Source organism: Chelonoidis abingdonii, chromosome 9, assembly GCF_003597395.2.
Source record: "Chelonoidis abingdonii isolate Lonesome George chromosome 9, CheloAbing_2.0, whole genome shotgun sequence".
Classification (NCBI taxonomy): Eukaryota; Metazoa; Chordata; order Testudines; family Testudinidae; genus Chelonoidis; species Chelonoidis abingdonii.
The window spans coordinates 22,133,588-22,157,714 of NC_133777.1; the positions used below are offsets into that span (position 1 = coordinate 22,133,588).

Below are 24,127 nucleotides of genomic sequence, written 5' to 3' on the forward strand. Positions count from 1 at the left end.
AACTAAAGAATCGAATTTACCTTAAATTTTTTCTTGTCAAAGCTGTTGACATTTACCTTGTACTGTAATTGAGCAATAACTTTTAGCAAATCTGCTAGCTTAAAGTTAGCCTGATCACAATGGAAATAAGATTTGTTTTTCAGAAAACATGGATGTTCACAAATAGTTATGAAGAAAATTCATTGTACAGTACTAGTTAATTTGAAGCTTTTCTGAGGAGAAGCCTCAGAACTTTAAAGTTTGCTTACCTAACTGTGCAACCCAGCTTTACATTCCTGTAAAACAAAACCATTCTCTTCTGAGTATTGTTGTATGTAGATCCTGACTCGTGGGGATAGGTCTGTGACCTGCATGTTGCATAACCCTCTTTGCGTAAAAGGGAGGACAGAATACAGGAATCCATATCATGGAGCTGTGGTCTTTGGAGACTTCCTCTGGTTCAATATACTCTAGATCCTAGTGGCTTAACCACTTATCACATCTACCCTTGTGGAATGAAGCTGCAGCAGGCGACCATGGAGCTGCTGCAGCCCAGAGGCCACATTAGTGGCCACTGGTATCTCTGTTGCTGTTCTATATGTGGGAGGCAGGCAGGATTTTTTTCCCCTTGTCTATGGGATTCCCACTCTGGTTGTACAAGGGGACCAGGATTTGACCCATACTTATCAGTCAGTGACTTAATGTCTTTTTTTTTTTTTTTTTTTTTTAATTTCAATACTCAAGTGACTGAACAAGACAGTGAAGCTAAAAAGTCTAATTGTGTTGCCTAGGCCAAGTGAAATTCAAAACTTTTATGATATAGGGAATAGTAAACTATTGTTGGTTATCAAAAGTGTTGCTAATAACAAAGGTTAAAAGCCCTTCCTTAAACTGACAGTGTCACCCTGAGTGTGCCTTTCCCTTGGCTACATCTAATAATAAAATTTTAGCTTCAGGATTCAAATGAAGTTTAAAAGTAGAGCTTTTCACTCCATCCCTATGTGCTGTTTTGCATATGTGGGTGATAGAACAACACTGACGAAAGAAAATGAATAGCTTGCAGTGAATATCATGGTGAAAGCTGGTGTTTTAGAGGCTTTCCCCATAGTTAACATTCCATTGCTGCTTGTGGTGATAAAGGTTCACAGACTATTAGACATCTCTGACAAAATCGTTCTTGATATTCAGTCCGCGAAAGCTACTACAGTTTCCCAGCTGTTAAGAACCACTGAATTTTCCTTTAGCTTATGCATTATGAAAACTAGGCATGTACAAACATTGCTGGAAAAAATCAATCATCATTTTTTATAGAACTTTTATTTTAAATTCAAAAGCATGTACAGATTTTTGTAAATATTAGAGTAGTGTCCTCCTGTCTTACTAAAACTTACATTTTGGGTGATAGTCACCACATACAAAATCTGGCCAGAAAATGTACCTTGGGTAATAAGGGGCTTTAGCCAAACACTTGGCAGCTTTGCGGTCACATTCACACATTATTTTTTGGCATTTGTCTTCTAGTGAATCTGGAAAAGCAAATGAAAACAAAGTACAAATGATTCTTAAAGTAATTAAAGGACTTAAAATAGTAACAGTAAGCAGTAAACATAGTATTCAGAAAATTGTCCTAAATGTTATTTCCTGTATAAGTTGTAACATCTTAATTTTTTATAACAAGCCTTTTACTTTAACCGACTTTCCTCCTCTACTATTCTTCACATATTTTGAAATTTTTGCTGTACTTGGTTAATGGTAAATCAGAGTTCTCCCAAATTACCGTGCTAGACTGAACCTAGATGATGATGATGACGATACCTCCCAGCAGATGGAGATAGTGGAAGGGGAGGGGATTTGTGAGTAATCCCATCTGCAGAACTCATTTTAGCTGAGAAATTAATTTTGGTAACTGTGTTGGGAGGAACAAACCCTCAGTGAAGAGTTATCTTTAATCCTCTTATGCTTACAAAATGGAGGGATTTTATAGTTTAGCTCATCTTCAGAAAGAGTAATGGTAATTGTTTTGTATCCTCCTGTGCTCTAGTCAGAGCTATGTGAGAGAAGTGGCTCTTCATTCTCTCTATGTATTTAATGCCCTTTTAAAAGATGCAAGATCAAAAGTTAGACTTATGTACTATAAAATTGAGTTGCAAAGGTGTTGAGCAAGTTAAGACTTCTACAGTAAACTTATTTAGCCAAAGTGACTTGTTACACACTATATTCAACAGCCTATTTAAGGTGTAATTTAACCTTACAAAATTATTTTCTGTGTCTTTCACAAAGGTTTTGTTTGTAACTGTCATGTTGCAGTAACGTGGTCTTTATTTTCTCCAACTCTGGTATTTGATCAAGTATGTGTAGTATACAGTGACCTGTAGAGAGCAACTACAACAGTCTTGGAGGACCCACTTATATCAGGTGGCTTCTGACACTGTTAAATCGAAGTTGAATTGAGAAGTGTAGAGTGGATCTTTAACTCTGCCCCTGAATCACTCCAAGGTGTTGGCACAGTAACAGCCCAGTCTTGTGGAGCATGGTTAAGATCTAGTTCATGCTATGATATTGAACTGTGCTTGAAACATAACCATGTTAGATCTCAGGGCAAGCTACATCTGTAGAATAGACAAGATCTTAAATGAGAAGAATGCAGAACAGCACTCTCCCTTTCCTTCCCCCATCCCAAACTTTGTCTCCTTTCTGGCATGTCAGGCACCCTACATTTAATATTTTGCATCTCATGAGCATGCAGTTAACTTATTTTGGCTGTTACTAGCAGGCTGCCTTTAGACTAGAGTAGGAAAATCACGATTTTTTAAAAAATGGTTAAAATGTGTTGGTTTAACATCTTTTTTTTTAAAAAAAAAAAAAAAGATGATAGGTCTGCAAAAGGTGATCACAAGCACTAGTTGGCTAATAACTTTAAAATAGTGTATCTTAAACATGACCGGTTTGTCATCATCTAGACATGTCCCCCAGTGCAGCATTGCATGCATTTAAATATGCTAGACTAAAATTAATTCTCAAATGCACCTGAGCAAAACAAATTTAAGTTCAAAATGTGCCTTTTCTATTCGCTAAATGTCATATTTGAAAGAAGGCGTAAGCGCCAGTAAGAAACCTACTGGTGAGACATCTTCATGTTTCATATCAGTGTGCATATTTTTGTGTGGTGCCAACATAATTGCTTTCTAGATGGCTTTAGAGGTTTTTGCTCCCAGGGTTTACCTCTGCAGTGGCAATACAGTTGGAACTACAATTACAGGTGAGTAACTTTTGTCTTAAAATTTGTCAAATGCTACAGCATTTTGTGTTGCCCAGTTTTATGTAATCTTGTAATGAAAAACTTAGTTTAAGCAGATAGAATTAAACTTGCTGAGACCACTATACTAACTTTTGTGGTCTTAATTCTTCCTTCTTTTTTGTAAACTTAATCACAGAATAATCTTTTCAGCTCCTGTTTTGCTTTACTGTTATGTACACAGTTATAATAACAGGGGGTCAGGTAACCAAATGAAAGGTCGAAAGCTAAAAGATAGGTACAAGTTACTGAGTCTGGACGGGGATATTAAACAAAAATTACTATCTGTTAACTTCCAGTCTCTGCAGTGTGTATACTTGGTATTAGAAAGGTCTCCTCCCTTTCCCAATCTTCACCTCTTGAAGCCAGAAACCAATTTTGTGTCAATTTTTTTCTACATGAATAGAAAAACGTAATTTTCTCTAATCTACAGTGGGGTCAGATGTATGATAGCAAAGCATGCTTCCCTCTAGGTGTATCAAATTAAGTCGGTGGTAATAATCAACACACATGCTCTTTTCAGTGATGGGAATCGCCATTAGCAGGTATAAAAACTTTTGTGGGAGACTTCAGAAAGGATTAATGACCTCCAAGATTGACTTCTTTAAATTAAGTCATTTTCAAAGTAACTGAAGTTAAGATATTCAGCAATAAACTGGGTACAGATGGGAGAGAGGACAGCAAAGACTTAACAAATGATACATAAAATAATTGTGGCTGTAGGAGTTATAAAATACACACTGCAGAATTACTGAAACAATTATGTCGGAGTGTTTAGCTACTGTTGTAAAATTGAGAGAGAAGTTCTACAGAAAACCTCGTTCCCTACTCCAAACATTTAATTCCTAATTACAGCAAAATCTTTCCACTCTGAATCTTATTGTGTGCTGTCAATCTGAGTGAAGTCTTTCATTTCTAATTTCATTACTTTTGATTTAATTTGAGCAAAATTCTGTCTATCATAACTTGAGTTCCCATATTTCAATCTTTGTTTCTGACTTTCCAGTAAAGATATTTCTTGCGGCTGAAGGGAAATAACTTGACTTCTTTCCAAAAGAAGGAAACTTGAACAGTACTCATTGTAATTCTAGTCTGCCTCTTGAAGGTATGTTAAAGCTTACAGCTGAAACTGTGGTGCATTGAAAAAAAATTGTTTAAGCAGCATTTTTGTTGAACGTGCATATGAATCCCATGTTGTTCCTCTTTCACATTAGTTTACCTTATCCGAATTTTAGGGCTTAATGAATTCCAATCCTGACTTTCATGGGAGATTTTTCTGCAGGGGGCCTGATGCATTAATTTAGGAAATGACTACTTGATCAATTTGACATACTATAGCTATTGTATAACCAGACTGCTTTTCTTAATTTTACATAGTTTTTCCAGCTGGTCATGTCATTACTTAGCAATCCTCTTCTGCCCTCCCATAGTTTGGCAAATGTATTGAAGTTTAAATCTTATGGAAGAAAAACACATTATCAAGGTGCTGTGAGCAAGAAAATAATGACCCAAGGAATTCTGAAGTAAGAATTTCTACGTCTTTTCAAAAAGATAGTGGGTTTTTTGTGGCTTATGGGGATATTGCTCTCATATGTAAACCTAGTAACGTAGCACACTATTACATGTACTAAAGCAGTGGTTCATAAATTCTAGCCATGACTAAGTGGAGCCTTTCCCATTAGGTTGCAGTGTGAAACATTTTGAGAACCCAGTGGCAAAGAATTGGGTAGCTGGGAGGAAAGGTGGCTTATGAAGGATTTTCTTTTTTTTTCTTTTATTTATTATTTTTTTTGAGGGGGTGGGGGGAAGTAGGCAAAGAATGGAAAAAGTTTAAGAATCACTGTACTATAGTGCATAGAAATGACAATCATCCCAGATGTACTTATATCCATTTTGAATATTCAGATGTGGAGAAGCATTTCCTGCTCTGTGTAAATTGTAAGATGCCTTTGAAAGTACTTCAGTTTGAGTCTACTGTTGGTAGTGGCTATCTTGATGAAGATGGCACTTGTGACCATAGCAGTGTAGCATACTGTGGTTCTAGCAGCATGACAGAATGCAAATTGTACGTGATTGGTGATTAACTTTTTAAAGTTGCCTTGTATTGCTGTATATAGAAAACTCATCAGTATGTGAGCCCTTATTTTAAAGCTGTGGTTATTTTGAATCCCACTGAAGCTAAAATTTAGAGATTAACAAATTTAGGAACATTAGGAGTGTTAACGGAAATGGTGCAAAGAAAGAAGGGCCAAAAACAAGGGAAGAAAGACAAAATAAGGAAGTCACAAGTGGCATTGTGGTGTTCTTTCAGGGACATGTGCCTCAAAGAGAATAGAGTTAATTAGTTACTCACCACACACAGCAGCATTGTCTTCACATTCCCAGTTATAGCTCTCTGTCTTGGGCTTACAGCCTGCTTGCTCTGCCTTACTGTAGCAGCAGTCGTGCTTAAAGCAGCACCTGACAGCAATAAAAAGTTGGATTTATGTTTATCTCACTATAATATTGTGTGGTCATGTAATGTGTTTAATGCTTTTGTTGGCACACTTTCCTATTAACACAGTACGCTCTCAGTATAATAGACCTGTTGGGATCCATGCCTTTTTGTTGTAGCCAGGGGTTTGTTATAGAGAAAGGACAATCAAAAGGAATGAAACTGCTGGAGTAAGTTAATGAAGTTGCCTTAGATAAAGGAGTTAGGTGGTATCATCATTATTTTATTAATTAAACTAAGGCTAGGAGTTGGTCACAGAAGGTGATTTTAGATGACCTTTCCACCTTCAGCCATCGTAGAGCGGGTCAGGCTGTCAGCCCCTGCAGCTGCTGGACTCCAGACTGTCAGCCCCCACCTCAGCGGGGCTTCGGCTTTAGCCCTGGGAGGCTGGATGTGGGCCCACTCCTTAGTTTCTGCCCTTGGGCTTACGTATGATGCTGAACAAAAATTGTGCATGCATGTGCAACATCTTTTTTTTCTTTTACAGTACTGTCCTGTAGTTGGGACCCAGGGACCAGGTCCATTATAGGTGAAGGTTTGTAATAATGAAGGGCACTATAGCAAGGGTGTACTGTACGTAGACTATGCAACTACAAAACACTAAATGTCTCCATGAACAAATTCTTCTAGATCCAGTCAAGAGTCTTAATGAGAGAATAGATACTTGGCTTTTAATGTAGTATAGCACTTAAACGACATTGTTTTGCCATATTTATTCATATATCCTAACCAGTATTGAAAAAAACAAGTAGAATATCTAAGATCCACAATAGCTAATCTAGCTGCATGTGTACTTTTTTGCTCTCAAATGATCTATCAGGATATTTTGACAGTATTCTCTAATCATAGCGAGCTTTGTGTCTCCCAAGAAACTGCCTAGTGACAGGGCCCAGTCACGCTACAGCTACATCCACACTACACACCTCTTTTGGTAGCATGTAGTACATATATGTAGCTCCTCCATCCAGCATCAGGGAGCTGGCAGAGCCTTGCCCCACTGCCAGAGCTTTTTCCTGCAGTTCAGGGAAGTGCTTCAGCAGAGGGCAGGCAGGTGGAGGCTACATTGCTACAAATAGCAATGTATTTGGTGAGGCATGGTTTAGGCAAGTACAGTAAAGACAAGTCTGAAGGGTGCAGGTATGTAGTGGAGTACATATCCTACATGGCTCACAGCCCCACACACTCAGCTACGTACTCCCTTCAGGTGTGTCTTTACTTGCCTAAGCTGTGCCTCACTGTCTCCATTGCTGTTTATACCTGGAGGGGGTTACATGAGTATGTACACTACACACCATGAAAATAAGTGTGCAGTATAATAGTACACTGGCACAGTTGTCTGCCACAGTTAAGGGCATCCATTTTTGGTTTATATTACTAATGAAGATAAGAACTGCAGTAAGATCTACTATGAAATAGTATTGTTTAAATAAAGACATTACTTAAGCTGTAACACTGTCCCTTAATTGTGGTAGAGAATCAAGCTATACCTGTAGAATGTATGGCCCTACAGTGAACAGACTTGACTACTGTATAATCCAGGGGTGGGCAAACTACGGGCCAGATTCAGCCCCTCAGGGCTTTGGATCCGGCCTGCAGGATTGGCCCCCGTGGTGCTGTGGGCCCTGCGCTGCTCTCAGAAGGGGGGCAGAGGGCTCTCTGCGTTGCCCTTGCCTCCAAGCACTGCCCCCCGCAGCTCCCATTGGCCAAGAATGGGGAACCGCAGCCAATGGGAGCTTCAGGGGAGGTACCTGGAAGTGCATCAAGGGCGGCGCATGTGGAGCCCCCCCAGCCCCAGGGGCCACAGCACTTCCTGGAGCGGTGCGGGCCTGGGAACAGGGCAGGCATGCAGGGAGGCTGCCCTGGCCCTGGTGTATGCCGCTGCCAGTCTGGAGCCTGAACCCCTCCTGCACCCTGCCCCTCAACTCCCTGCCCTAAGCCTCCTGCCTGCACCCCAATCCCCTGCCTTGAGACCACTCGTACACTCTACACCCCTCCTGCACCTCAGTCCCCTGCCCTGAGCCCCCTCATACACCCCTCCTCTGCCTCAATCCTTTGCCCTGAGCCCCTTCCTGCACACAGCACCCCTGCCCCAGCCCTGCATACAGTTTCCGCATACAGTTTCCCCACCCAGATTTGGCCCTTGGCCCAAAAAATTTGCCGACCCCGGTATAATCAGAATAAAAGCAGACTTGTTGCTTAATTGGGATTTATTTGGAGAGCACTGATGTATTAAGTGTCATTTAATGAATGAAACTGAGTTGCTAATGTAGAAACAATTTGGGGATAACTCAAAATGACTCACCCTTCCTGTTTGTTGTTTTTAAAAGCCTTCATAATTAACACAGCTAATACAGAAAAGCTATATAGGAAAGGGTATTTTATTGTAAAATTGCTAGCATTTCATAAACCTTGATTCTTGAGCCAAAGTCACTACTCTTGCAACTACCTTTTGACAACTGGGGACATTTTGGGGGGGGGAATCTGGAATTAGGGGGCTGTAGGCTCTGCTACAAACTCTGGAGTCTGAACTATGCAATAGTTACTGGTACGCTCTTTTTGTTCAGATGGAGAGTAGGACTCGCTAGTGAGCCCTTTTTGTTCAGTGATGACATCTGGTCTCTTCTGGTGACAAACAAATATAGTATTGCAGTGTGTCTGTGAGTTTTTTAGATAGCTTCCAGATTGGCATGTTTTGCTTTTTAGGATCTGGACCTACAAAGATTAAAAAGTAGTGCTTTGACTCTCAGCACTATCAAGTATTTATTTTTGTCTTGATTTTACAAATTGCTGCCAACAGTGAATAAACAAGTGATTTTTTAAAAATTTTTTGGCTATAATTTGTTAAACTAATACTTGGCAGCTCGACATGACCCTTCATCTAAAGATTGCAAAATGCTTCACAAACAAAGTTTTGCAATGCTCCTGTGATGTAGGTAAATATACATATTTGACAGATAAAGAAACAAAGCACAGAAAAAATTGGTGACTTGTCCAAACTCCCTCAGCAGGACTGAGGTAGTCAGAATATAACCCAGAAAGTCATGGTTCCCAGCACCATATTCTAATTACTAAATTATGCTGCCTCATGGACTTAAAATTTACTATGTTTATGGAAAAACAAACAGCCTTTGTCTATCTAAAGTTTAGGAATTAATTTTAATCCATTTGTGTTTCAAATGGTTAAATACAGAAGTGGGTTTAAGAATTGCTATGTCTTGCTTTTGATTTTATGAAAGTAACATAGCTGCAGTGATGTGATCAAAACTTCAAGAAATAAAACAGGGAGAATAAGAACTCAACTGCCCTTTGTGAAGCCCAAGTATGCATAAATGTCTTGTACTTTCTAATTGCTGTCCAAATTGAGATGCTCCGTAAAGATATTTTAAAAACCAAGACAAAAGAAGGCAAGTTGTGTACCCACTGAACCCATACCACAAATAGCTAGCCATATTTTGTAAGCAGGAAGTTGGCTTGCCACCAGGGGCTCTTTACATTTTTTCAGATGCCATACCCCAGAATGAAGGATTTGAGTTTACAGTAACCACAAGCAAAGATAATACTCTTCCGTGCATCTGTAGTCTTAATTTAGTTATTAAAGTAGCAATTACCTTCCACAAAATTGTCTACAAAATAAATGCCAGATGTTGCATTCAGAAGCTTCAAATAACCAGCCAGAGAATCATAAAATTTATTCCACGTAGTCCAGATTTCAGTACAACAAAGGAGTTTAAAATGTGATCTGTTTGTATATTCTAGCCCTAAAGAAATATTCAAAAAAAAAATTCTGCTTTCCTGTTGGTTACAATACCATTTACTGTTTGGGTACCAACATCCCCAATTTGGGGTGCAACAGATAATGCAGAGGAGGGGAGTGTCTTAGTAGGTTCATATTCCCAATGATGATCTTTAGAGGAGGCATTTTGTAGCTGTTTGTTTGGTAGTATGGTTACTACCAAGTGTAGTTTAAGATGTTGTCAGTATGGATCCCACTGTAACCACTCGTGCACATAACCAGATCTTATTTTTCATAGTGTCTTTGGGGCTATGCTTGCTTGTGCTTATGTGCTTCATTAAAATTCCTTGCTCTTGGATTTGTATGGAATCTGTAAACTCCCTGTGACAGGAGAATTGCTAATATATTTGCCATTTTTAAGAAAAAGGTGGTGGGGGGAGAGGCGTTAATCCAGGCAACTACAGGCCTGTTAACTTGACCTCAATTATACGCAAGGTCTTGGAACAAATTTGGAAAGAGAGAGAGTAGTTAAGGATCTAGAGGTGAATGGTAATTGGGGTAAAATACAATATGGCTTTTCAAAAGGTAGATTGTGCCAGACCAACTGAAAATTTGCAGATGACACAAAATTGGGAGGTATTGCCAATATGAAGATGAACCAGAATATCATACAAGAAAATCTGAATGATCTTGAAAACTGGAGTAATAGAAATGGAATGAAATTTAATACTGCAAATTGCAAGGTCTTGCACTTAAAGACTAACAAACATTTTTGCTATAAGGTGGGGATGGCAGTGGGCAGTGATGGAGGAGAAGGACTTCGGTGTGTTGATTGATCACAGGATGACTGAGTTGCCAAGGTGATGTGGCCATGAAAAAAGGCTAATGTAGTCCTAAGATGAGTCAGGTGAGATATTTCTAATAGACAGGGAAGTATTAGTTCCATTATACAAGGCACTGATGAGACTTCATCTGGAATAGTGTGTGCAATTCTGGTCTCCTCTTTTAAGAAAGATGAATTCAAACCGGAACAGGTGCAGAGAGCAGCTACTAGGATTATCCGAGGAACGGAAAACCTACCTTATGAGAGGAGACTCAATGAGCTTAGCTTGTTTCATCATCCTCATCATGTTCCCATTACGCCTCTGGCGTTCAGGGCAGCAACAACGCTTCTCCAGTGATGAGCACCGTCATTGCCAAGAGGCGTTGGAGATGGATTGGCCATGTGCTTCAGATGGAAACTGATTCCATCACTAGAGTAGCAATAAGATGGACACTTGAAGGCCAGCGAAAATGAGGCTTCCCAAAAACAACATGGTGAAGAGCTGCAGAAGCCAAGCTGAAAATCTTGGGGCACAGGTGGGGAACCATTGAAAGACTTACCAGAAACAGACAGGACTGGCTTGTTCAGCCTAACCAAAAGAAGGCTACAATATACAGGAGGTCAAGCTAGATCAGGGGAGGGTGAACTACGGCCTGCAGGCCAGATCCGGCCCATCAAGACTTTCAATCTGGCCCATGGGATCGCCAGCCTCATGGCGCACCGGAGCTAAGGCAGGCTTCCTGGCCATGCGCAGCTCCTGGAAGCAGCCAGCACCATGTCCTGTGGTCCCTGGGGGGCAGGGAGAGGGAAGGGGGCTCTATGCGCTTCCCTTGCCTGCAGGCACCGCTGCCCATAGCTCCCATTGGCCAGGAACAGGGAACCACAGCCAATGGGAGCTTCGGGGGTGGTATCCACAGGTGATAGCAGCACATGGCAGAGCCACCTGCCCCACCCCCAGGAGCCACTGCCAGACATGCTGGCCACTTCCAGGAGTGGCATGGGGCCAGGGCAGGCAGGGAGTCGTCTTCACCCTGCTGCACACAGCTGCCATCCTGGAGCTGCTGGAGGTAAGTGGTGCTGGGCTGGAGCCTGCACCCCAAACTCCTGCACCCAAACCCCTTGCCCTGAGCCCCTTCCTGCACACTGTACCCCCTCCCCACTTCCTCCCGCACCCCAAACCTGTGCCTCAGCCCTACATTCATGGTCCTGCATACTATTTCCCCACCCAGATGTGGCCCTTGGACCAAAAAGTTTGCTGCCCACCTCTTGGCTAGATGATGTCCCTTCTGACCTTTAAAGTTTGTCATAAAGGGTGGGTCAGCCACAAACCTTCCTTAGCTCCCTTGCAATTCCTTGGCTACATGGGCTTTGACTTAAAAAAGCAGGGATGGCGTGTGGGTTAGAGAATCCACACTGACTACAGCATCTCTAAGAATCACAATTACTGTAGGGTAAGTAACCATACTTTCTTTTTCAAGTATGTGTGTGACACATGGCCAGCAAGTGTTAAACATCCTGCAAAATCAATAACTCTCAAAAGACATGGTAGGGAGATGTTTGTGTTTTTTGTGTATTTACATATGTATAAGTAGAGTCGACAATGTAATCAACAGTCCCTGTCTATGCTGTATTCTGATTTGGTCTTTTGATCTCTGAACTTCTAGCATTTACTGAATTGTAAACATCGGACATTTCAGTATTCACCTCTCTTTGAAACATACTGTGAATCGGGTGGGCAAATTTTTTGGCTTGAGGGCCACATTGGGGTTCTGAAACTATGGAGGGCTGGGTAGGGGAGACTGTGATACCCAAAACAGCCTGCCCCCATCTGCCCCTCCCATTTCCCGCCCCCTGACTGCCCCCCTCAGAATCCCTGACCCATCCAACCTCCCCTGCTCCTTGTCCCCTGACTGCCCCCTCCTGGAACCCCCACCCCTCATGGCCCCCTTGGACTCCGCCCCCTATTCAGGCCCCCCTGCTCCCTGTCTCCTGACTGCCCCAATCCCTGTCCACACCCCCTGCCCGTGACAGCCCCCCTGGGAGTCCTGTGCCCCTGCTCCTTCTCCCCTGACTGCCCCCCAGGGCCTCCTACCCCTTATCCAACCCCCCTGCTACCCGCCCCCTTACCATGCCACTCAGAGCACCAGGACTGACAGCTGCGCCGCCTGGCCAGAGCCAGCAATGCTGTTGCACAGTCTAGAGCACCAGGGCAGGTGAGCGGCTCTTGCAGATAGCAGGGGAGGGGCTGGGGGCTAGCCTCCGTGGCTGGGAGCTCAAGGGCTGGGCAGGACAGTCCCATGGACCAGATGTGGCCCGTGAGCTGTAGTTTGCCCATCTTTGCTGTGAATGGTGAAGGAACAAGCAAATGGCTTTAATTCTATAGCTAAGTACCAGTGATGGATCTCCTTCAAAGTTATCCGAATTACCTTTTGTTCTTGGAGGAACTCACAACTTGTCCAAGAGCACATGAGATTGTATAAAAGATCCTTGGGTCCTCATTCTGTCATCTCAGATCTGCTTAAGCTTCATCAGGAGACATTTGAGTTGCAAGACAGAAGTCCCAGTTATGCTGGTATCCCCTGAATATGATATTTGGACATTGGACTATAACCTATGAACTATTTCTCAAAAAACTCTTTACAACTACAAAGCTCACCATCTCTGCTTTGAATCTTCACCTCAATGAATTGAACTCATGTCTGTATGTATATTGATCTTTTAACCATACTCTTGTTTTTAATAAATTTTAGTTAATAAAAATTGGCTGTAATGTGTATTTGGGTAAGATCTGGAATATTCAATAACCTGGGAGGTAATGTGTCCAATCCTTTGGGATTGGTAGACCCTTTTCTTTTATATGATTAAATAAGATTTTCAGATCATATTTGACTTAGATACCTGGATGGAGGCCTCGGCTTGAACACCTCAAGGGAACTGTGTTTGGACTTCTGCCTAACCAGTAAGGTAATAAAGAAGTTGTTTTATGCTGGCTTGGTAAATCTAAATATTGGCATATCCACCAGCTTTTGGGGGTTGGGCTGCCCCATTCTTTGCAGTTCACCCTAATTGAGTGACCACAGCTGACCCCACTGGGACCTTGGTCGCAGTGTGTCTGTGGATCCTGCTGTAGGTGACTGACAAGCAGTACCCTCACCAGATGGTGAGAGTGAGGAATCTTATCTGTATCCATCAAACAGGGATTGAGATACTGCTTTTTGAACTTTGTATTTGTTCTGGCTGCCATGTCAAGCGCACACTGTTTCACAGAGGTCAGTGACTTGCTGCATATGGCTGCCTTACAGATCTCAGAGATCTGTATATTTCTAACCCAGGCTGAAGAAGTTACCTGGGCCCTGGAATAGCATTCCTTGACATTTTGGGGAGAGGCTTTCCAGTCAACTGATAGCAGATTTCACAGTGCATTTCCACTGCTTTGAGATACCCTGAGGCTAGATGACTTGGCATTTCTGCACACCAGGTATATGCGTACAAAGAGATCAAGGTAGACGTCCTGAAAGATTTGGTCCTTGTAATAAAGTAGGGCCCTGGACACGTATGAAGCTTTTTTTACTAATGAGTGCAGCGGAGGGAAGACTACCCATAGAGTAATAGACTGCTTCACAGGGAGTTCTGAGAACACTTCAGGAATGAATCTAGGGTGCAGTTTAATCACCACTTTGTCATCGTGGAAGGATATATGTTGCTGTCCTGCCGAGAGAGCTTGCAGTTCTCACTCTTCATGTTGGCGTGATGGCTATGAGAAACACTTGTAATGGTGAGGTGGTATAACAAACATATTAACTATTTGAATTGAAGCTCCATAAGCTGTAGAACAACATCAAGTTTCTGTGTGGGAGCAGGGTTTCTAGCCATAGGGCAGGTATGAAGAAGGCCCTTGAAAAATCTCAATACCATGGAATGTGAAAAGATTGAATATGACTGTATTGGGGTGTGGCACGCTGATATTGCTGCCAGATGGACTTTAGCTCCCTCTAAAAGGCTAGGCCTGTTTGCTTCAGCAGCAGTGTGTGTAGAGCAGAATCTTTGGTATTGGGGCTCTACAGTCTTCAGATTGAGTTCACACTGACTTGCCTGCATGGGAATTCTTTTTCCACTTCAAGAAGTAAGGCTTCCTAGTGGAGGGTTTGACTGTAAAACAATCTCTTGGCCTGTAGGGAGTAATTTCTAGCAGTCCTGCTCAGCCAGCTGACATCTAGGCCATGCGTCAGCAACATATGGGACACGAGCTAATTTTCATTGGCACTCTGCTGCCAGCTTGAGATTCCGTCTGTAAATGGCTTTCCGTGTTTTGCAGTGCACTGTGCAATCTTGTAACTTCCTTCTATACCTTTGGCTGTAATATCCAATCTAATTTCAGTTGCTGATGACTTATATCATGCAGGAGACAGGCTAAATAAGCTGGTGGTCCCGTCTGGCCCTGGACTTTTGCTTATCTGGCCGCCATCACTACAGTAGCTGAGCAATTCACTGTTTTTAAGACCCTTACCCTTCTGGCAGCCATGTGGGGCAGGGCAGTTCCCATTGTACAGAGGGAAAACTGAGGCACAAAGGAGACATACACACTGTGATGAAACTTGCCGCACCAAGTCTCAGCCTGGGTCAGCTGACTCAGGCTTGCAGGGCTAAAATTAGCAATGTAGATGTTGTGAGACCCTTTCTGGGATCTCTGAGCCTGAGCATCTACATCACTCTTTTCAGCCCTGCAAGCCAGAGCCAGCTGCTGCCCATTTATTGCAGTGCAGACATATCCAAACAGGCTGAGTGACTGGCCCAAGGTCTCACAGGAAGCCTGTAGCAGAGGAAGGCACAGGCAGTGAGTTGTATGGGCCCATGGTGCCTGGGCTCCAGGAATATTCAAGGCCCAGGGGCCCAGCTCCACCAATATTTGGATAGGTTAACAACCAATCACTCAGAAGCCGGTGTGCAGCTTAAAGTATCCAAATACGTGCCAGACATTGGAAAACTCAGCAAGGAAAATCACGGGCAAAGATCACACTAAATTGGTAAGATCTGCATTTTAATTTAATTTTAAATGAAGCTGCTTAAACATTTTAAAAAACTTATTTATTTTACATACAATAATAGTTTAGTTACATAATATAGACTTATAGAAAGAGACCTTCTAAAAACATTAAAATGTATTGCTGGCACGCAAAACCTTTGAAGTAGAGTGAATAAATGAAGACTTGGCACAGCACTTCTGAAAGGTTGCCGACCCCTGTTCTAGACCATCAGAAGCAATAATTGGGTCTGGGAGCGATATTGACCATAGTTTTATGAAAACATCTGAACATGTGGGAAGGCATATGGGGGAAATGGCTGAGCATATGTCAGTGGTCTGATAGTCAAAATTGCCTCTGCCAGTAGTGGGCTATCATGATGACCATAGCTTGGATATCATCCTGGAAATAGGTGAGAAGATTTACCTTGGTGGTGTCAAGGACTGCTGTACAAGGCACCTAGAAGGGAGCCAGAGCTCCTATCTCCTTTAGAGCAGAAATTCCTGCACTTGGCATTGTCTGCCGTGGCAAACAGTCTATCGTGGGAGTTGTGTACCAATGGAATATCAGTTCCAGGATGGATTTCTGCAGTGACTGCTGATGGGTGGTTGCCACATTCCTGATCAGAAAGTCCACCAGGTTGTTGCTGACCTCTAGTAAGTGCAGAGCTATCTTCATCACTTCATGCTGACTGCACCATTCCCAGAACTCTAGCTTCCCCTGTAGAAAGGGGATGATGATGATCAAGTGCATCCTTGCCCACAGTGAATCAAGTACTTCCTGTGGACCAAATGGATGGTGATATGCAAATTGGAGCAGTGACCTAGTCTTGAGTTTGGAGTGATGGGATGATGGAGGCAAGCGTTACCATCCCAAACTTGTGGTGGTGTATATATTTGAGTCTGCTGAGGTCTAGTATAGGATGGTGCCCCCTTTATTTCCTCTAGATAAAGGACTTACCCTAGGTACAACAAAGAATTTCCTGGTCTGGTACTCTGTGGTAAAACTGGGTATGCAATCTCTGGTGTGTGGTGGTTGGGGGTATGCCTTTCAATAGGGTGAAAGAGCATAGATTCCCAAAGATCATAGGGTCACTGTGGAATCTTTCAGTGACTATAAGTAGAGGATCTCATAAAATTTCAGAGAAATTGCACAATTTTTGCAGGTTGGTCGTGGCATAAATGGCATATTTCAAGGATGTTATACCCTTAGTTCTGTGTTGCAGTGGTATGCCTTCAGAGCTGCTTGCCTAGGCAGCATCTGCCACTATCTGCTCGGCTTTCAGAGCTGGGTGGCCCTAGACCATATTTCACAGGAGAGACCAGATTTCCCAGCTGTGAATTTTGTAATGCCTTATATTTAAGAGTCTCAGTCCATTTGCTGAACAGCTACCAACACTTGAGGGGTCAATTCGTAAATTGTGGCTTGTACCTTGCAAGAGAATATCCCAGGATTTGGCATCTAAGTGCTCTTTGTATGATCACCATCATAGTCATAGACTTGGCTGCCATCGTAAAAACTGGCTTTTTATGATGCCTTGGCTTCTCTGCTTTTGTGAGGAAGCTTGGGCAGAAGAGTCTCTCTGTCTGTCTCTTTCTCTGCCTATTTGGCCCACTGACTAGAGGCCACCCTCAACTGGAGTGAGGCTACTTGAATATACCTTCCTTCTAAACAGACCGCAGGCACAAGGGCTCATGTGTACCCCAGCACACTATTCAAATAAAATCCAGTGTTGCATGCGTAAGGTGTATGCACACCTAGAGTGGAATCCACACTGGCATGCACACATGTATATAATTTATTAAAAAAAAAAAAAAATTTGTTTGCATGACAGTTTTCCTTCATCAATTCTTTTTTTTTCAGACACTAATAATCTAAATGCTCACTTTTGGGGTTGAAACTTTCCATGCTTGGTCCCATAAGAATTTTTTTTTTCTGGAAAGAGTAAGAAATATCCTTCCAGCTCTTCATTACAAGAGGCAAGAAGGCTGCATTTTATCCTTGAAAACATTGCCATTGTTTCTGATATACAGAACTCAAAGGGATGAGCTTTAAAACTTCCTCTGAGAAGATAGATTATAAAATGAAGCCTGGGAAACTCAGTCAAACAATAACAGTAGCAAAGTGGTGAACTCATCCTATAAAGTTAGTACAACTCATTGAGGGGAGTTAAATGCCAAGACTGATATAAAAATTTCATTGCTATTGAATTTTAACACACTGCAGCTACACCTTGCCCACTGGGCCAGATACTGCCCCCATTTTACACCCCACTAGTGTTAAATAGGCTGTAAATCAGATAAGAACTTAGCCTATTTTATTCTCTCCCCTACCCTTCTAGTGGCAAACCCAGTATTTTTGTTAAATATAAAGGTATTATCTTACCAGTCTACTTTATCCCTAGGCCAGCCTTGCCCTCCCAGACCACAATAGCATCCATAACGTAGATAGGCAAAAGGAGTGCGTCCTGTGCTGCATGTAATGGCTCCAGCTAATTCAAGAATTCCTCTTCGATTCCTAGAATGGGTTTTTCCCAAAGCACCTTTAACATCTAAAGAAAAACCAAGACATTTCACTCAATATCTGAATAATCTTTCTGAGAACGTTCGCTATGCACTTATTTAAAGCTTCAGTTATCTGAAACTGGTAATGTCATCTTTACTCTGAGTCAGGTTTCAGAGTAGCAGTCTTGTTAGTCTGTATCCACAAAAAGAACAGGAGTACTTGTGGCACCTTAGAAACTAACAAATTTATTTCAGCATGAGCTTTCGTGAGCTACAGCTCACTTCTTCAGATGCACAGAATGGAACACACAGACAGAAGATATTTATATATACAGAGAACATGAGAAGGTGGAAGTATGCATACCAACAGGAAGAGTCTAAACAATTGAGATGAGCTATCAGCAGGAGAAAAAAACTTTTGAAGTGATAATTAAGATGACCTGCTGAAATAAATTTTGTTAGTCTCTAAGGTGCCACAAGTACTCCTGTTCTTTTTACTCTGAGCGTTAGAGATTTTTAATGTTTAAATGCTTGTTTTTTACCATACTGCGAGCACAGTAAAGTGGTAATCTCATGCTTCCTATAGAGACCTTGTGTTAAGGTTTAGGGCTAAGACTCTGGTCATCTAGGTTTAATTGCCAGCTCTGCCACAGACTTCCTGTGTGATGTTGGGCACTTAAGACTTGCCTATATGAGTGGCAGGCTAGCAAGAAGTAGATTTACACCCCTACCTGGCACAAAATAAGTGTTTTCATAGATGAGCCCATAGTGTCTTTGCCTCAGTTCCCTCCTGTTGTGCAGAATATTTGTGAGGTGCTCAGATATAGGGTTAAGAGGTCCAATATAAGAAATTAGATCGCAAATGGCCAGTATCCAGACTATTTAGGCCTGGTCTATGCTTAAAAATTAGGAAGAGTTTGGAGGGAACAGGAGTCTCCTGCTGGCAGGGAGCCTAGCCAGCACCTGAGTGCCACTCTGCCTGCCAGGCCCTCCCGCCAGAAGCCATGGCTGGTCCTCCTGGGGCTGTGGACCAATAGGAAGTCTTGATCCAGCAGGCTTTTGGGGGAGGAGGTGCAAGCTGGGCTGTTTCTGTCTGGCCTGGCAGGGAGCTGCAGTATGGGGGACCCCTGGCAGGGGAGAAGTAGGGCTGGATGTGGGGCAGGGAGGGTTTCTTTCCTGGGGTTCTAACTATTCTAATAATTACACTGAGCCAAGGACACAATTATAACCTGCAGTGTTACTACAATGGTATAAATGCCCTGTACAAGACTCTTGCATAATCAGTCTCTTGTATAGTGTGCATACAGTTGTAGAAACACAGTGGTGAGTTAGTTCAGTGTAAGAAGACTTAATTGTGGATTTTTTTTTTGTTTCTACCTGACTACACAGTTAAGATTTCATAGCTGCTTTGTGTCCATTAACTAAAGTGAAATGGATGATGAGAATTCCTTGGGGCTACCAGCTTGGCCCCCCAGCCCTCTGGGGAGGGCAGTGATCCCGAAGGGCTGCCCCCCCCCTATTTTTTATTGCAAAAATAGACCTCCACTACAGTATGTCTAGATGTCATCATTAGGAACTTTTTTACGTACCACTCAGTTATAAGTAACAGGAGCTGCATTGTTTATTGGAGTAGAGTCCTCTGCCTTATTAAATAAAATTGGGTCATGTAGTGGAGAGGATATGTTGGCTTTAAATTCCATTGTATAATCTATGACAGATTACCGGTCATTATGACAGAAGTAATAGTGGTCATACTTAGACTTCAAAGGAAGACTATAAATGACCCTTAGATGAGAGGATTCCAATGAAGTTTGACAGTTATGACCTCAAGCACTGGGATGTTGGAATGTAGGCAGAGCCCATTATAATTGAAAAGAGAGCGCTAGAATGCTGGAACCTCAATTTACCAGGACTGTAATTATAAGATTTAACCTACTTAACTTGGTTTTTACCTATCCTCTATACAAGATAATTCATTTATTTGATTTACTAGTATGCTACAAAACTTCCAAACCTGAGTAGTGCTGCAATCCAGTGTGCCAGGTTGCAATACCCAGACCAGGGAGCCAGTCCAAGGGCTGTGAATTGCTGCTACTGAGTGAAGCCAGTCCTGCCTCCTTACCCCGCTCCCCCCCCCCCGCACCATGCTGCGATTAGGGTTGTGCTGGACCAGATGGTCTGTGCCCTAAGGGTGAGGAGGAGAAAGTGGCAGTAGAGTTCACCCATTGAACCAGAAGGCTTCATCAGCTACAGGAAATAACTTTTATCTATACTGAGGTCTAAGGTGCCTAACTTTATAAAATTGTGATGCATAACTAAAGAAATGTACAGAAGCCCATAACACTGCCTATTCTTAAGGCTGCTTGACAATTCCCATTATAAGACCCTGTCTTCAGTTGCTTACAACTTTTGTGAAATTTTAACCCTTTGGGCTAAAATTTTCCATATAGAGGTGTCACTCACACAGTTTTTTGTTTTAAACATTTGAGCCACAACAGTTCAGCTACTTCAGAGATCAAGGCTACAGGAAAATGTTGTTTTGCAATGTTTTAAAAAATTTTGATTAACTTTTCTCTGAAAATCTCAGCCCCCCCTCATTTTAGAGCAGGGATTAGTAATTTGGTAAGGGGGGCCCTTTGTTAGGGATATGCCTTTTTACTTCCCTATGAAAATCTGTCTGAATTGTCCAAGTTATATACAAACAGAGTTTTCAGAAGTATATGCCTAGTAGAGACTTCATACACCATCAGTCCAATTTTTTTCCCAAGATTCAAAGCATGTTTAGCTTCACACCTCCTAGTACTGACCAGATTGTGCATGTGCTGTCTCTATAGAGTGACTAAGCATGCTACTCCAGCCTGAGATTTCTGGAGAAGCTGAACCTTCTCTGTAATTGTTGCTCATGAGTGGGCTTGGCTGGGTGAGGAGCACCAGAACTGAGAGGAGAGAGCCTGTGTCTCCTATGTTCTCAATGCCCCTTCTGCAGAAGCCCAGGCAGCATAAAGAAGGAAGCCATCTGACTTGAATGCAGAGGGGACAAGAGCCAGACTTGAGAGAGAGAGAGTGTGTGTGTGTTGCGGGGGGTGGCGGGGCGGGATTGCGACAAGGAGCCTACTAGAACCTTCCTTGAGTCCTATTGTGCATTTGCATTATGATAGTATGTGATCATGTACTTAAACTCTTTTCCACAGGACCCCTGCTTCATTCAGGGCACAGGCTGGAGTCCCTAATGTAGAGTCACGCTCTTATGAAGGAGACTGTCTGTAGGATCCCTGATTCACTACTACCTTCCAATTTCAACAACAAACGAATCAGGCAGGGGATTGCAGGAAGAGAAAGGACTATCTCCTGGGTTAAGGTAGTTAAATGTTTTCCTGGAGAATTGAATTCTATGCATCCTTCTGCCATAGAGTTCCTAGGGCAGGAAAGTCACTCAAACTAAACGTCTCATAGGTGGTAATTAACTGTGTTCCATATTTTGTGGGTGCCTAACTTGGTCTGCTTTGCAGAAGAGCTGAGCACTCAGTTGCAACTGAAGTTAATGAGAGCTGCGCTTTGAACAACTGAAATGCTATATAATGCTGAGTATTTGGGAAAATCAGGTCCTAGATGTCTTAAGTGCGGCATACAAACCCATTGATACCTTGGACTCCCCTCTCTCTCTCTGCCTTAGTTCCCCATCTGTAAAACCGCGATAAGACACACACACATCTACCTCACCAGGTGCTTGTGGAAAATGAAATCATTAATGCTTGTCAAACACTCATGCTATACTAAAGAGTACTACAGAAAACCCCAGCATAAAAGTGAACATGGAATTAATAGAGTAGGGTTTGAATAATGTGCAGTAAATTGAGCGGTAAGGAGAAAAAAATATTGAATAACTGTTCATTAAGTGACTACTGCTCCTTCTGGACAAATAGTATGTGATTAAAGACTATATCACAATGTGCCTACATAAGGTGGCTGCCTTAATGTCTCACAAGCAGTCTTGATTCTGGCATTTCCTAATCTTTGAGTGTTTTGATTTTGCAGTCTTAATATTTTTAATAGTTTTGTATACAGTCCATATGAGCTATGCATAACTGTGTAGACTAGCAATATGTATTTTGTGGGATCTGCCATCTTTAGTTTAAAGTATTGTGTTATGTAAATCTTTTGCATATAGCACTGATGCTTTTTACAGTCTTTTGTATTTCTTTCACTAAAACAAAAAAACCACCCTACTTTATATTTGCAACATTAAGGTTACAATTAACCAACCCAAAATGAAGAAACTGAAAAGCTGGGAGTGCCAACTGTAACGTGTCTGCATTACAAATCTCTTTCTGGAGTTGCAGATCGTTTTTCAGTTAGGGCTTGCACTATCCATTTCTCATTTGGCTGAGTTATACGTTGCCCAAATACTTTCTACAACTCCTTGAACTAGTTATTTCTTTTTGAAATAACATATTATCGTGCTTTACCCTCGTCGCCTTCCTACCCCCAAAAGGCAGCTCATCCTGGCCCAGAATAATAATTGAAAGTGTCAAGCGATTAGAACAGCGCCACCCGCAGAGGACGCAGGATCCCGTCCAGCCCAGGCTTTGTGTTCAATCACAAATACAGCCCCGCTCTCTGCTCTAGGGCGATGCCTAGAGGAGCCTGTAGAATTGTAATAAGACCGAAGTGATTTCTCTCTCCCTCTCCACGTGAACTCTTCACTCTGGCTCCCCTCTCTCCTCTCCGGGGGAGGGGTCCCTCCTTCCTTCCCAGCTTCTGGTGAACTCTGCCTTGTCTCAGACCAGTGGGCCCAAGGCTGCTCCCTCTGGTTTCGGGGCAGTTAAATGGCAGCCCCGCAGCAGGGGTCCGCGGCCGCAGTTTCTCCACTCACCCGGCGGGAGCAGGAGCAGCAGAGGCAGCAAGAACGCCAGGCGCCGGGGTCCCATGAGGAGCGCGGCGGACTGGAGGCGCGCGGGTGGCCGGCAGCCGGTGATGGGTCGCTGCGCTTCTGTCTCCCTGGCGCTCAGCCTGCGTGCCTGGCTCGCGGTCCCTGCAGCGCACAGTGAGCGGCGGGTGGGTGAGAACAGTATCTGCTGCCTATAAAGGGTTGCCCTCAGTCTGCCCCCTGTTCTTTACGTCCCCAGGGTGCAGCGCGGGAGGCCATCCCTCGGTGCCCATCTCGCCCTTGGGGAGGGGCGCCTGCTGCTGCGAGATCCAAGGAAGAGACTTGTGCTGGCACCAGTCACTTGGGTAGCAAGAGAACTGAGCCTGAGCTCCATGGCTAGCCCTGCTCCTGAGGTACAGTCCGCTCTTGCAGCTGTAGTGTAGCTTGGTATTATTTCTGGAGCCTTACTATTCATCATCACTGTAATAATTCCGCAAATGCTCAAAGTAACCCCCCTGGGACAAGAGCATAAAACCTTGTCAGTATCACAAAATGCAGGGGACAGATGTTTAAACCTCTATATGCATCAATTCTGTGTGCAGTCAGCTGCTCTCTGCTGTAGGCTCCTACTCATCCTCACTCACTCTCCAGTCACCAAAAGGGTTTGGGGCTGAGGGAGAACAGGGATTGTAAGGAACCGAGTCTATTCTTATTATTTCTATTGTGGCAGTGCCTAAAGCCCACAAACGGAAATTAGAACCCATTTATACTCTACAAGGCAAGAGTGCAAAGAGAGTCCCTTCCCCAGAGAGCTAGCAATCTAGGGTTTAGACAATATGCAACAGGTGAACAACATGTTCCAAACAGAAAAAGCAGTTCCAGATTCATATTTTTTTTTTTTAAGGCAGAAGGGTTCATTACAACCATCTAATCTGACCACCTCCTAATAGACTTGTCTTAGTGATGTCTGCATCAAGCTCATACCTTCTGTTTGAGCTATAACATACCTTGTAAAAAGACTTCAAGTGGTAGTGAATCCTCCAGGTCCCTAGGTAAGTTGTTCCAGTGGTTAATTAGCTTCACTGTTAAAAATGTGCAACTTATTTCTAGCCTGAATTTGTCTAGCTTCAGCTTTCAACCATTCGATCACACTATGATTTTTCTGCAAGATTAAAGAGCAATCTAGTATCAGAAATCCCCCCCCTCCCCCGCACAGGTACTTGTAGGTTGATCAAGTCATCCCCCAACCTTTTCTTGAATAGACCAGATTTACTTTCATAAATCTCTCACTACAAGACGTTTTCTCAGACCTCAAATAATTCTTGTACCTCTTTTCTAAACCCTTTCCAATTTTTATTGTTCTTTTTCAAGTGTGGACACCAGAATGGGATTCAGTATTCCAATTCAATCG

General features: G+C 42.8%; 1 protein-coding gene across 1 annotated transcript; it reads right to left on the bottom strand.

The window, feature by feature from the left end:
- Window positions 1–65: 65 nt before the first annotated feature.
- On the bottom strand, window positions 66–23,033 carry PLA2G10 (phospholipase A2 group X). The gene is made up of 4 exons (XM_032779659.2): window positions 22,723–23,033; window positions 17,731–17,896; window positions 5,628–5,734; window positions 66–1,505 (listed from the first exon to the last, which is right to left on the bottom strand). Exons 1-4 carry the CDS (start codon window positions 22,775–22,777, stop codon window positions 1,360–1,362), a joined length of 474 nt encoding a protein of 157 aa, XP_032635550.1. The 5' UTR covers window positions 22,778–23,033; the 3' UTR covers window positions 66–1,359.
- Window positions 23,034–24,127: the final 1,094 nt, after the last annotated feature.